The 13,704-nt window shown below is 30.6% G+C and overlaps 1 protein-coding gene across 19 annotated transcripts in view; it reads right to left on the reverse strand.

The window, feature by feature from the left end:
- The window catches only part of LOC132719778 (rap guanine nucleotide exchange factor 6-like), a 92,556-nt gene that overhangs the window by 64,894 nt on the left and 13,958 nt on the right, over positions 1-13,704 (reverse strand). For 16 of the 19 annotated variants that reach the window (XM_060703648.1, XM_060703645.1, XM_060703658.1 and 13 more), the window contains exon 4: positions 13,496-13,579. In XM_060703648.1, the coding sequence (XP_060559631.1) occupies positions 13,496-13,579 (84 nt within the window). Of the gene's footprint in view, positions 1-6,627; positions 6,753-10,171; positions 10,216-11,340; positions 11,437-13,495; positions 13,580-13,704 lie in introns of those variants that run through there. The other 3 variants (XM_060703649.1, XM_060703656.1, XM_060703655.1) reach the window with 3 other exon arrangements.

Raw genomic sequence — 13,704 nt, forward strand, 5'->3', positions numbered from 1 at the left:
GCAATTATATAGTATATCCTGATAAAATCTTCTGTAAATTATATCCATTTTATACATAGATCTCCCACATTTCCTTATATACCCCTAAAATCAGAAGTGAAATAGTATTACTATATTTTATGACCACTTAAGTCCTGTGAAAAAATCTTTGACAAAACCTATTATAACATTTAGAAATCCATTTTACAGTCAGCCATTAACACTAGCTTGTGAATTCATGAAGGCATTTATGTGCTTTATGACACATTTTACTTTGTATAGATCACTTTCAACTCTTTTTTTTTTATTCCACACTATATACACACTGAAATATTATGACATTTTCCACTTGACATGAATTTAGTCAAATAAAACACTGAAATGTACATTTATCCCAAAATAAACCTTTTCTAACATTTCACTTATTCTTCCCTGACATATTTCATCTACATACATCATATTTTGTCACAAACTGCAAACACAACTTGAACTATAGTTCCCCATATATTATTTAAACACAAATAAAGCCTTTAAAATGAGAAAAGAACCAAACTGCATAAAGCTGTCATACAAACATTCATTGTAAATTGTTGAAATAAATTCATTTAAAAGTTAAATGTCTTCATTGAAGTCACTTAAAGCAAATACAGGGTTTTATTATGCAGTATTCTAAACATATTGTCTTAGGTGTTGTAATTCAATAGAAATTAAAAGGTAATTGAGACGTCTCTGAACAAATTTTGAAACATGAGTTTACTTACTACGCTATTACCACAATCAAATTAACCAAAAAACAATGAATGATTAGAATAAATAAATATTTTGTATTCTTTGGATACAATCCAAAGTGGGCTTTACATTTATATTGTGTTTTTGGAAACATAATCATTCTGGATATCCAAACAGTCCTTTTTAATTTTATACATTTACATGATTTTAATCCATTTCAAGATCAAAATTTACAATATTTATAAACATGATCATTTGATGAAATTATTTATAATAGATGATATGCACTGTTCAATAGCCAGGTTAATTTATAAATCCATGATTCATTGAGCTTATATCCATTCTCGACTTCATATTCTTTCATTGTAAAACTATGAAAAAGTCATTTTGCTGAAACTTTACCAAACCAATAGAAACCTACTACACACCCCCTGGTCTTAAATTGCCCACAAGTATTTGTAAATCTGTTTTAATCAGATAATCTTTTAATCTCATGAATTAATTACACCATATTTTAATCCATCAATTAATTTCATATAATCCGTAACTTTCATCTAAGTTTCAGCTAAATCTGCTGAATGCTCATTATCTTTAACACAATCTTCGATCTATAAGCCGGCTGAAAAATTAAGCACAAATTATTCATTGAGCCAATTTTTAACATTTCATTTGAATACAAAATTCTGTTCTAATCCTTAGAAGAAATGCAAACAGAATGTTAGTTATTTACAAACTTGAGAATCAGATGAACAACGATATTGGTATTAGTATACAATTTCACTCCTTTTTAAAAATGACCTTGATCAGCAATTAACGAAAGTAATTGAAATTTTGACATGCTGAAATAACATTTGCCATACAAACTGTATAAACCTTTTCAATTTGCAGTCTGATCTGGTGACAGAATGTTAAAGAACCACATGGGTTGACTGACAGCCATTCAAACTGGTCATCACCTACAGCTGTCTTATAAATGGTCAGACAGGTAAACAGCCTAACTCTGATGATCCTATAACAATATATAGCTGATTAATGCAGTTAACACTTGACACTGACCATAAATGGACATAAATGGAAGAAGGTCTTTGTTTGCTATGCAATCAAGGTGAGAAAAGAGCAGCAGGTGACTGGCTTTCAAGAGGTTCTGTGCATGCAGGTAAAATTAAGGTTATAATACAGACTTCATGATAGTTAATTTTATACGTTAATATGACTGGTTCATCCATTAATTTCTGCAATGTGCTTATGTAAAGAAAATCAAATACTGTTTTAATTGCTGAACTTCAGGAGTTGAGATAAAAAAAAAAAATTCTGTCAATAGATGTTGCTTGGACAGATTCGGTTCCTTGGTACAGGCAGTTACAGGCTTTATACCCTTGACATTTTTCTGCAATTTAATGGCATCAAAGTGATTGCATTGAAAGAGTTAATGTTTAAATAATTATGCTGCTGAGTTAATTATCAATGCACAGAAACAGGCATACAATATAGATTTTCCCGTGCATGTTTTTTTATCACAGCAGATACATGGGAAAGAACAGAATGACATCACAAAGATTCCTGTGCATTTTCTCTAGAGAAAACATATGGTGCAAACAAATATTTTTGTATTTATTGAACAAAGTATGTGTCTGTGAGTAGAGATGATTAAACAATCAGACAATTTTAGTATTAATGCTCTTTTATACACAAGGTCTTCATAATTTGTTTCTCTTTCCACATAAATAGCATAAACATCTGATCTAAATGAAGTAATCATTGTACTTTATCCTTTTAATATTTATAATGGGGACGTCATTGTTGACAAGTTGTTATGGTGCCTGGAACGTGTGCTTATGCTCACAGGGTCACAACCATGTATGACCTCAAATGACACAACCATGTATGACCTCAAATGACACAACCATGTATGACCTCAAATGACACAACCATGTTTGACCTCAAATGACACAACCATGTTTGACCTCAAATGACACAACCATGTATGACCTCAAATGACACACATTTAGCATAGTCAAAGAACAGGACTTGAAAATGGTGCAAAAGTTTTCATCAAAATTAAGCATATGTAAACATTTTTCAACCAGCCCCCTTCATTGTGGATTGCCTTGCTATTGGTGTCAAAACACTTGTACTTGGTAGTCATTGACTCAGGCTTAAATCACCAAAGCTATCTAAAAGTAGAGAGTTGAAACAAGCAATTTCTATTTCAACATCTTAACTAAGTTAGCTTAGTTTTAAAATGTATAACTGAGATATTATTATATTAATACTAAAACAATTCTGAATAATTTAACATACACACAAAAATGGGTGATGTAGCAGCCCTGTAGGTATATTTATATCTTTAACCATACTAAAGCTGGTCATGATTCTGAAGCAAGCCAGATTACATTCTGTATATCTACTGTATATCAACTATAATATATATTGTATCAAAGTGTCAGTTTCGAGTCAATTACAATAAGATACATATTTGATACTCTTGAAATATGCAAATTGATACAGTATGTGCAGGAAAAGGGTGTTCATTAAAATTTTAATGACCCATAAAAACAGTTTACATTGCAACTTGCTTGTCCTAATTCACAGTTACAATTACATGACATTTTCAACATGTCAAGGTAACTTTCAGCTGTCACTACAGATTTTTTTCAACATTCTCAGATTTCAGTTGATTTTTGATACAGGTAAGGGTATACTAAATCGTTACTGGATTTGGTTACTAAATACAATAGTATCAACACTTATGAAATAGATGTAATTTTCTAGGACATGCCATTATCAATATGGGAACATCAAAATGAGAAGCTCATCAGCCAACACTACATAATAGTCTGATGCTTGCAGCTAGCCTTATGCTGGTTCATCATTTTTTTAAATCATTTATTGGAAAAGAGAAAATTAGTTACACAGAATTTCATTATTATTTCAGACAGTTTAAAGCAGCATGCCTCCAGAAAATAACAGAAAATCTAATGTTCTACTATTATTTCAAATTATCACACTAAAATATGATAAAATAGTTTAAATAAATTGAAATGTCTCTTTAAAATGTTCATACTTTAATTATTTTGCTACGAAAACAGACAGCCTCAGGTTTCCCAACTTTGGAATTTTCTTTTTTTTCTAATATTACACAGTTTTTCATCCAGGTTATTTCTTGTATAATAGACATCATATGGTAGAGGACAATATACAGATCAATTATCCCCAATGCATGGGAAAAAACAATAACATGAATTTCAGAGGAAAAAAACCAATCAAATCTGCTTTTTTTCTAATAATTATTATATAATTTAATTATAATTATCAAATGTGTCTAAATTGTAACTTACTATTTTGCTTTCAAACGTTTAAAATTCCATCATATTCTAACACGATCCTTAAAACAAATCCACAATAAAACACCTTTACAAAGACATTTAAATTTTATGACAATGTAATAAAGTATGGTTTAACAATACAAATACTTGAAATATACAGGATTCTTTCTTCTTTTACACGTTCAATTAGACCGTAATGTGATAGGTTTAAAAGACAATTTATACATTACATGAACTATCTGTTACATTGTTTACATTCCCCTCTCTAAGCAATACAATACAAAAATCACATACCATACAGTAAACATACAAGAATAATACTGTTTCTTTCTATAGCAAAGACATCCTAAACTCAGCAACCTACCACAGGGATTGACATTTTGGCCCATCTCTACATTTATTTTTTTTATCAAAATAACTGATCTTCTACTGTAACATATGCTTTGTTTACAAATCCAGAACAATTGGCATGACACTGCCTTTGACATAGTAAAGCTAGGTTGTATTGGTTTGGTTAAAATTGTTATAAAATTGAATTGCCAATCTTTCAATCATCATCATTTTAGATACAACCTGTCAAGACTGAATAGAGAACAGTGCAGATCATGATCAGACAGCACTGGTCACATAGCAGCGCTGGCAGAATCTAATTTTGACTTACCATACTTGCCCACTTCTTATCTGAAGCATTTCTTAACTTGCCTGATATTTGTATAGTAAGTTCTTGAAAATTTTTGCTTAGACAACCTTGGCAATATGGTCAATTAATTTTGCTACCTCTGCATGGGTAAAAACTTAAAACTTGCCTTATATGACACTCTTAAAGACATAAAGTGACAAAAAAATTATATTAGTTCATGATAAGAATAGTGACTGGATTATGATATATGTTCAAGTATGTCACACTAATGGACCCACTTGATCTCTAAACCTTGTAATTAGGGTTCAAAATTGAAGATTTAGAGTGGCTGCCTACGTCATTTTAACTTCTTACTTAAAACCTTAAAAATGAACTCTAAGCCTCCTATAATTTATACAAAAACATGACATTCATGAACACACACTGACGTATAGAATGACAAAACTTCTGTTCAAACCAATCCTTATATGGCAGAAAAAAAGCAGAAACAGCACATTAAACCTATATAATTCTCAGTGCTTCACAGTAAGAAAAGGGATAGTAAACTCTCTAAATAGGTTACTCAAGAGTTATAGGACCTGTTACCATCATGTTAGGTAATAATGAAATCAAGTGTGTGAAGATTCAACCTATTTCATTTAGGAGTTTTGAGATAAAGAGTGAAGGTGACGTCTTCACTAATACCAGTGTGAGTACAATAGCTCTCTCTAATTTTCTAATAGTCAAGCTAAAAAACGTAACATCAGTAAAAGCTGCATGCTCTCTTAAGTATATGTGCCGGACTTTACCACAACTGAAATCATATGAAGACACTTTAGCCATGACCCTTTGGTAGGATCTGTAAGTTTAGTGGTTCACCCATAAATCACAAGTCTATAACACTTGTCACATTCTGATAACAAACATGACACCAAACAGAAAATATTGTATAAATCCCTACTTTAAACTGCTTTATCATTCCAAAACTTATAAAGTAAATCAGCCAGCAAAAAGATTATCAATATTGACATGTAAATCAACTTTCCTCTTTCAAGTCATCAAAATTTTGTCTAAAACAAAACCAAAATATTGACATAACTGTCTAGCATGTGAATAACAAATAGCTGTCTCATGATTTACATTCTGTTTTTTGTGTATATATGGCTTCAAAGTTTTGTTTCACCATGTAAAATTGATCTTCTTTTCTTCTCACACCTATACCACACATGTCATAATATTATATACTGATATAATCTTTGACAAATTGTTTGAAAGGAAGGTAAGACCCTAAGAGGAAATCATTGAAAATAAACATAAATTAGAATTGCATAACTTCAATGAAAATGGACTCACACCCACACTGTGACACAGACAAGATTTCTCAACAACTGAACCTCAAGTCTAAAGTCTCTTTTGAGGACATGTAATGACACAAACAAATCAACATGTTAAATAACTATTTTCATCACTTTAATATAAATTCATGACTTCCATTTGAGCAACTGACATCATTCTGTTATAAAATCATGATTAAAAAAAAAGAAATAAAAGAAAACGCAAAGATTTATTTCTAACCATCTTAACCCAGGTTTAATTGCCCCTTACAGATAGTCATGTTTCCGAATCAGATATCCAATTAAATGCCCGAAAATAAAATATGAAAAAAATACGCTCTTCCATTTCAGTCACGATAGAATTCATGTTCATCAAGAAATATTTAAAACCTCGAAACCTTTATATGGAATCATTCAGGAAGTTCTCACAAACAAATTGATATTGAACAATTTAGTCTTCCTCATTTTAAGATTGCTGTAATAATAACAGCACCATCAGCTTTAGAACCAGACTAGTCTGAAATTGAAATCCCAGAAACTACAATTGGAGGGTACCAAAGCAGGCACTTATTTATCAGTATCAAGATTTATATTTATTTCTTTAAAAATAAAAAACACAAATACTATAAATTGGTCGTACCTATAAACAGTATATCCTTCCTCAGAAACCTCAAACATTGTACATTATTGTATCACGGTATTGATAAGGAAGCTAGAAAAACAATTAAAATCAAATAATTTTCTGACAAGCACCTGTCAAACAATTATAATTCAAAACAACACCATTTGACATGTAACTGTCAATCAGGAGCAAAGTTTTGAATAAGAAAGGGGAGCAACTCTGCATGGATCTATATATATAAATATATAAATAGTAGTTGATGAGAAATGGTGAAACTGGGCCTGAAGCTATTAACTGAATCACAAATTGATTGAAAATTGATGAGTTATCAAAGTGAAACAATGAAAACAGTCATTAGTATATCAATTTAACTTGCCTCACAGAAATAACTGTGGTCAGTTTACTCATTTTAGACTTCATCAATTGGTCAACTCATAAACAAAACCAATACTTGAAGAATGTTTCTATTTACCTAATAATTTTCTAATCTAAAATGACAAATGATAAACATATATTCCCAAACATACAATTTCACTGTCTGAAATAATATGAAAATACGTAAGCATATGTTCTTTGTATGTTGAAAAAGTTCAAAGATTAAAATAACTCCTGACTTAACCATAGGACATGGATGCCTACAATCAGACAGGGTAATGGATAGAGAAGGGCAATTCTATATTCCTCTCCCAAGTGGGAGCATTAAACATATTTTGCAATGATAGGAGGATTTTTGCATAACAAGGTTGTGAAATACAATATCAAGTCTTCAATTTCACGATTTTTGTGCATGAATTTTGAATAAAGTCATTACTTTTTAGAAATCAATGAATTTCTTACTAAATTACCTTGTGTTTTTCATGTTTATTTTTTTGCTTTTCCTTATACATGTTTACATAGATCTAGTATTACATTTTTCTGGAAGAATCAAAGAAATCAAGACAAGCATTATTTATCCGGAAGCCAGCTTGTTCTTCTGAAAATCTCTGTAGTTCTATTTATATTCTATGTTGTACATTACAGAAGCTTACTTCGATGTATATAGACACAGACATAATCAGTGTTATTTAACTATATAATGAATCACAATAAAGGGAGACAAATGTGTGATGATGAAATATTAGCTTTCCTAATAGATCAGTGCTGGCACACACTCCCATAGGAAATCATTGATATTTTAAGCTGTCTCAAGTCTCACATGAAATCTTATATATTCTAGAACATTATTCAAGATGTTGAGTAAATGACACTGACTACTAAGAAATGTACCGCTTCATTACAGCATTACAACAATTGGAAACAAGATTGCATTTGTAAAAAATGCTATGCCACCGCATAAATACAACACTAAGATAGTTATGTAGGAACACATTTTTTTGTTTTAATTTGAATAATCTTGCTAATTTAGGTTTGCTACAGAATGTTTACTGCAAAATGTCTCACCTCTAGCCTTTATCAAATCGAGAAGGTGATTTTTTAAAGTTTTTACTATATACATGTAAGGAAAACCTATGACCCCGGGGCAGGGCTAGTTTTGACACTAGAGGCAAAATTTGAACAACTTTGGTAGAGTACCTATAGATGATATCATATACCAAATATCAAAGCTCTAAGCCTTGTACCTTCAGACAATAAGATTTTTTAATTTTTTACTATATGTACATAGTGAAAAATCAATGACCCCGGGGTCGGGGCCAATTTTGACCCCAGGGCTATAATTTGTTCAAATCTTGCTAGAGGTTCACTACACAATGTTTCATGCAAAATATCTAACCTCTAGCCTTTGTCAATTTAGAGAAGATGATTTTTTAAACTTTTACTATATACATATGAGGAAAACCTATGACCCCGGGGCAGGGCTAATTTTGACACTAGAGGCAAAATTTGAACAACTTTGGTAGAGTACCTATAGATAATAACACATACCAAATATCAAACCTCTAAGCCTGGTACCTTCAGACAAGAAGGTATTTTAAGTTTTTACTATATGTACAAATAGTGAAAAATCAATGACCCCGGGCGGGGCCGATTTGGACCCCAGGGCTATAATTTGAACAATCTTGGTAGAGGTCTACCAGACAATGCCTTATGCAAAATATCTAAGCTCTAGGCCTTTTGGGTCTTTACAAGAAGATTTTTTTAATTTATTCTTATAATTCCTTTTGGTTGCCATGGCAACCAGAATTCTGCATGGAATAAAATTCTTTGAACAACTTTGGAAGGCCTTCACCCAAGGATCAATCCTGCCAAGTTTGGTTGAAATTGGACAAGTGTATTTTCACAAGAAGATTTTTTAAGTTCACTATATAATCTATATAACACACACACACACAAACAAACACACACACAGGTGAATCGCTATATGCCACCGCATCGCAGATGCTGCGGTGGCATAAAAAAAGATTTACTTTGTTGAGTGGGAAAATGGACACCAAATTCTAAGCTAGTGTTTATAAAGTTAGCATTTCAGAGTGCCTGTATTGATTGGTTGACATTTTCAAAACTTCTCAAGAATTGACATTTATCTGTGCTGGAGCTTAAAACATGTGGTTTGGTTCTTATTTTAAAGAAAGTTTCGTATCATTATCTTAACTTACCAGTATTAAATGATTAAAAAATTTTGTTTGTAAATATTTTTTCTCATTTAAAATAACAGCATATCTTTATTTTTCTTGATAACAAAAATGTTTAATTCAACACTCATTCAAAAAGATGTGGTTTAACAAAATTTAAAAGGTCAATGTAAAAATACATTTTAATCAATATTCTTTTAAAATAACACACCGCAAAAATATATAAATCAAAGGACAAAACCACATTTAATGATCAATTTTTATACCTTTGCCTTTTAATTAAATATATTTTTATTCTGTATCTTACCTTAATTGATAAACTTGTAAATTCCTGATCCTACTGTATAAAAACCTTCTTACAATGTTTCTATAATGTATGTGTAAATAGCAAAAAGATGCAGATTTAATATCCAAACTTGTTTAATTTGTAAACAAGCCAATTAAGGATCACAAAAAGAAAATCTACTTTTACAGAGTTCAAATACCTTCATAAAGTAATGATGTTTAAACAAGGTTGAACTTTATTTACTTTATTTAGCCAGGGATGTTTAATGGTAAATCTTGGACGATTCCCAAATATAACAATCAATTTTCTAATAGAAATACAATCAAAAGCTACACGATTATAAAATTCCTGACAGTGTTGAAATGCTTTTCGATAACTCAGAAATGAACCATCAATTATGCCTTAATTCTTTATGATATTTAAGAAATTTTCTTTCACAAACATGTCTAATTGTCTTTATGAAAAAATAACCTAATTTCAACAATAAAATAAGCAGTGTGTCTATATTGAAAATTTAGTTTTAGTACAAATTAGTAATTATAAGACAAAATTTAAGTAGCAAAAAATCTTTACAGTTTACTAAGAAGTAAAGTAAAGCAGTCACAAGTGATGACTTTTTGAATAAGTTAAGGAGTTTTATATGAATTTTTACTTATATTACATACAGACCTATAATTAACAAGAAATAACTGGAGAAGGAACTTACAAATCTGAGTTGAATTCCTCCTGATACATCTCTCCATGTCTGATCAGAAAAGACACAACATTGACCAGACATTGTGTTTATATGTGGGGGAAGAACTGTAATCAGATTTTCTCCTTATTTGGAGTTTGAGACAGGTCTAATGAATATATATTTATATATATTAATTAATCAATTGCCCTTTATAGAAGGGTACTATGTTACTGCATATGATATATAGCTGTCATTACCAGTCTTGATCTGATACAGTTCTGTCAGTACCAGTTATACAATGACAAAACAACAAGGATTTCTATACAGACAAATGTCACTACAGACACTAAGTTGATAATACATAAAGTACATTCTTCACCGACTTATCATCTAATGTTGTTATTGAGATCCATCTACTGGTACACAAGAATTTAACCTATTTCTCCTTGCTTAAAATTGTTACCCTGAATTGAAATTGAAACTGCCCAAAAATAATTGAAATATTATGCTGCTTACCAGAATCCAGTTAGACTTAATACAAGTACCCTTAACTAAATAAATAATAATAAATTTAGAGCTCTGATCCTGTATTGAAATTGAAACTGCCCATTAAAATTGAAATATTATGTTTCTAAAACAATCAAGTTGGCCTTAACAGAAATAGACCAGTCTGGTTCCATACTGATGGTATAAACAAGCCATTACTGTTGTCAACAACAAATAGTCAATAGTCAACATGTTCCATATAAATCAAAACATTTTATAAGTTATTCTTATTAATATGTACAAATTTAAAAACAAAAGAAAATACAAGTCATGTATATAGTTTAAGAGTCAGCATTTCACAATTAATTTGTATATTATATTACATGTAGCAAAATCTTCACCTGCATTAAAACTTTAAAACACTTATGTCTAGCATTTTGACTTAATTATTATATATCATACAATAACATTGTAAAGTTTGTGAACAACACATAGCATTATTCTATCACTCTCGTTCTTTCAAAAAAGTCATTAAGAATTACAAACAAACTTAAAACAACATATCGAAATTACCAGAATACCATGAGAAAAGCAAAGACCTACATACAGAATCTTATTTTGGAATCATTTCTATATTCAGAATCATAATTCATAATATACAACAGTATTTTCATAATAACATTAAACAAACTTTTAAAACACCATCTTTTAACAGATCAATAAATAAAATCCTGATGAAAAAATTAATTAGAAATATAATTCCTATTGCAAACTCTTATGCTATTAAACTACAGTATCACATAGCCTTGTGGATGCAAAGCAAATCAAAGATTTAATTGGGTTTCTATTAATAGTAAAATTATGACGAAGAAATAAATGCGTGTAAAGATTCCCCTCCCCCCCCCCCCCACCATCCTCAGAGCAGTGCATGTTGGTGTTGAAGAGACATGTCACACTTTTCCTTGTTCCTGCAGAAATTCATCTACACCAATACTCTGTGCAAATTTTCCACTTTTCTACACTCCAGCTTTAAAACAGCTACAAAAAGGTCAACAACAATCAAATAAAGCCACAGGACACTTAAAACAATTAATTATCAAGGGAGTGGAACTTTGGAACATTTTTTTTTTAATGTGATACGAAAGTGTCAATGACTCTCAAAAATACAAAGAAAAATTATAAATGTTCATGAAAGAAATGCATGTAGGCACGGATTATAAACTTCCTGATCATACAAAAGTTAAATGGTTTTCAGATCTGCAACAAATTTCTAGGTTTTTCTTGTTTTTTATTACCACCTTCTACTTAAATGGTTTCTCACTGACAGGAGATGAAACAGAAGCTTATCATTTCATTGAAAAAACTGAAAATTTCAGTAATGATTTGTAGTGGAAACTCAAATTTACAACAATTACTTACATATAACTGTACATCTTCAAAGAAGTCAATGTGTTTTAAAGCATTCTAGGTTTCACCGCCTTAACTTTGAAATATAGAACACCACATATGGGAAAATATTCTCTGTCACAATATTTAGCAACTGGAGCTAAAATCATTTATGTTTGATGTGTTATGTTTTGGTAACTATCTTACATATATTTCTGATGTTTTTTTTCCAGTAATGGTAGATAGATTCTAGTTACCATCATCAAACATCAAAATATAGGTGTGACCGTGTCCCCTGCATGCATCAACTTTGTCTTTGTTCCTTAACATGAAAAAATATAACATTTTGGCACATAATCATGTGACACACACCTGCTCAGAAACACGCCTGTGTTTGCAGTAGAACACAAATTTTTTATTTTGTCAAATTCATACAGAAAAATATTTTAACTGGACATATCTCTGTAGAAAAGTTGTCCTTGACCTCAATCAAGTGACATCCTAGTATATATATCATGTTTATGTTTCAATGCTGGGGCCAACCTAATTTGGAAAATAATTATAGAATCCATGGAAGCCAAAAGGTGTCACTTTTGCAAATACATTTTAGTAAATTATAGTAGTTGAAAGGTTATTAATCACCTTATTGTATATTAGTTATATACAAAACATACAGCTCAACACTGGTCATTAAACTAATAGAGGCTAATAGCCCTTACAATGATGAATTTTGATAATGGACATTACTTGCTATAACAAAATATTAAAAGGAGCCATGTATCAGTATGGCATCAACTCATACTGCAAGGACTTGCGTGGCTCTATAATGTAGGTATAGGCAAATCATTTACATATCTAGCATTCAAACAATTACAACTAAAATAACGTAAATTTTTCCACAGCATATACAGTATTAACAGTACAAGCAAATAATGCAAGTGGACAAGGAAAGTGGTAAGAACATAATAAGATGTTATAAGGAACATGGATTGTACTTTTTGTCTCTTTAAGGTCAAAATTTCCCCAAGACAAAAACCCAACCAGGAGATTAAGATATTGTGTATCCAATCACATACAGGGAAATAGAATATACAATTTTCAAGAGTCTACTTAAAGTCAAGTTATGGAAAAACAAGGAAAAGAAGAATCAATGAAGTAGGGGAAATTTATTCTAGGTTAGTAAGAATACAAGCATTATTTCAAGAACTTGTTGTGTAAAATACTTTTAATTAGATTATTGAGTATTAAGAAATGAATTGTTTCTCAGTTGTTGTTTAAGTCAAAGTTAAATCCAATGTTGAACTTTCTTCTTCAAGCATTACATAAGTGAGCATTACCTGCATCAAAGACACTTTCAAACTGCAACATGTGTGAATTTTTTATGTCAGGTTGATAGTTCAAAATAGTAACCATTTTGTATTCCACATAAATTTTTTATGTCACAGTAGTTACCCTAGTTACTTTTTATGATATAAAACTTACCTGCTACGAGGCAGGAACATAGACCCCTCTATAAACACTGATCCAGATAGCAATATGTACCAACATGTACTCAACTCCCGTTGACTGAAATTATAAAAGTTTATACAGATATATTTTACATTAGTTATATTATAAAGGTAAACAGAGCTGATAATTCACTCAAATCTTTTATTCATTTATTAGGTATATCATGTTATAGACACAAGGGG

The sequence above is a fragment of the Ruditapes philippinarum genome, unplaced genomic scaffold (assembly GCF_026571515.1).
Source record: "Ruditapes philippinarum isolate M1 unplaced genomic scaffold, ASM2657151v2 ctg135_1_1_1_1, whole genome shotgun sequence".
Taxonomy (NCBI): Eukaryota; Metazoa; Mollusca; class Bivalvia; order Venerida; family Veneridae; genus Ruditapes; species Ruditapes philippinarum.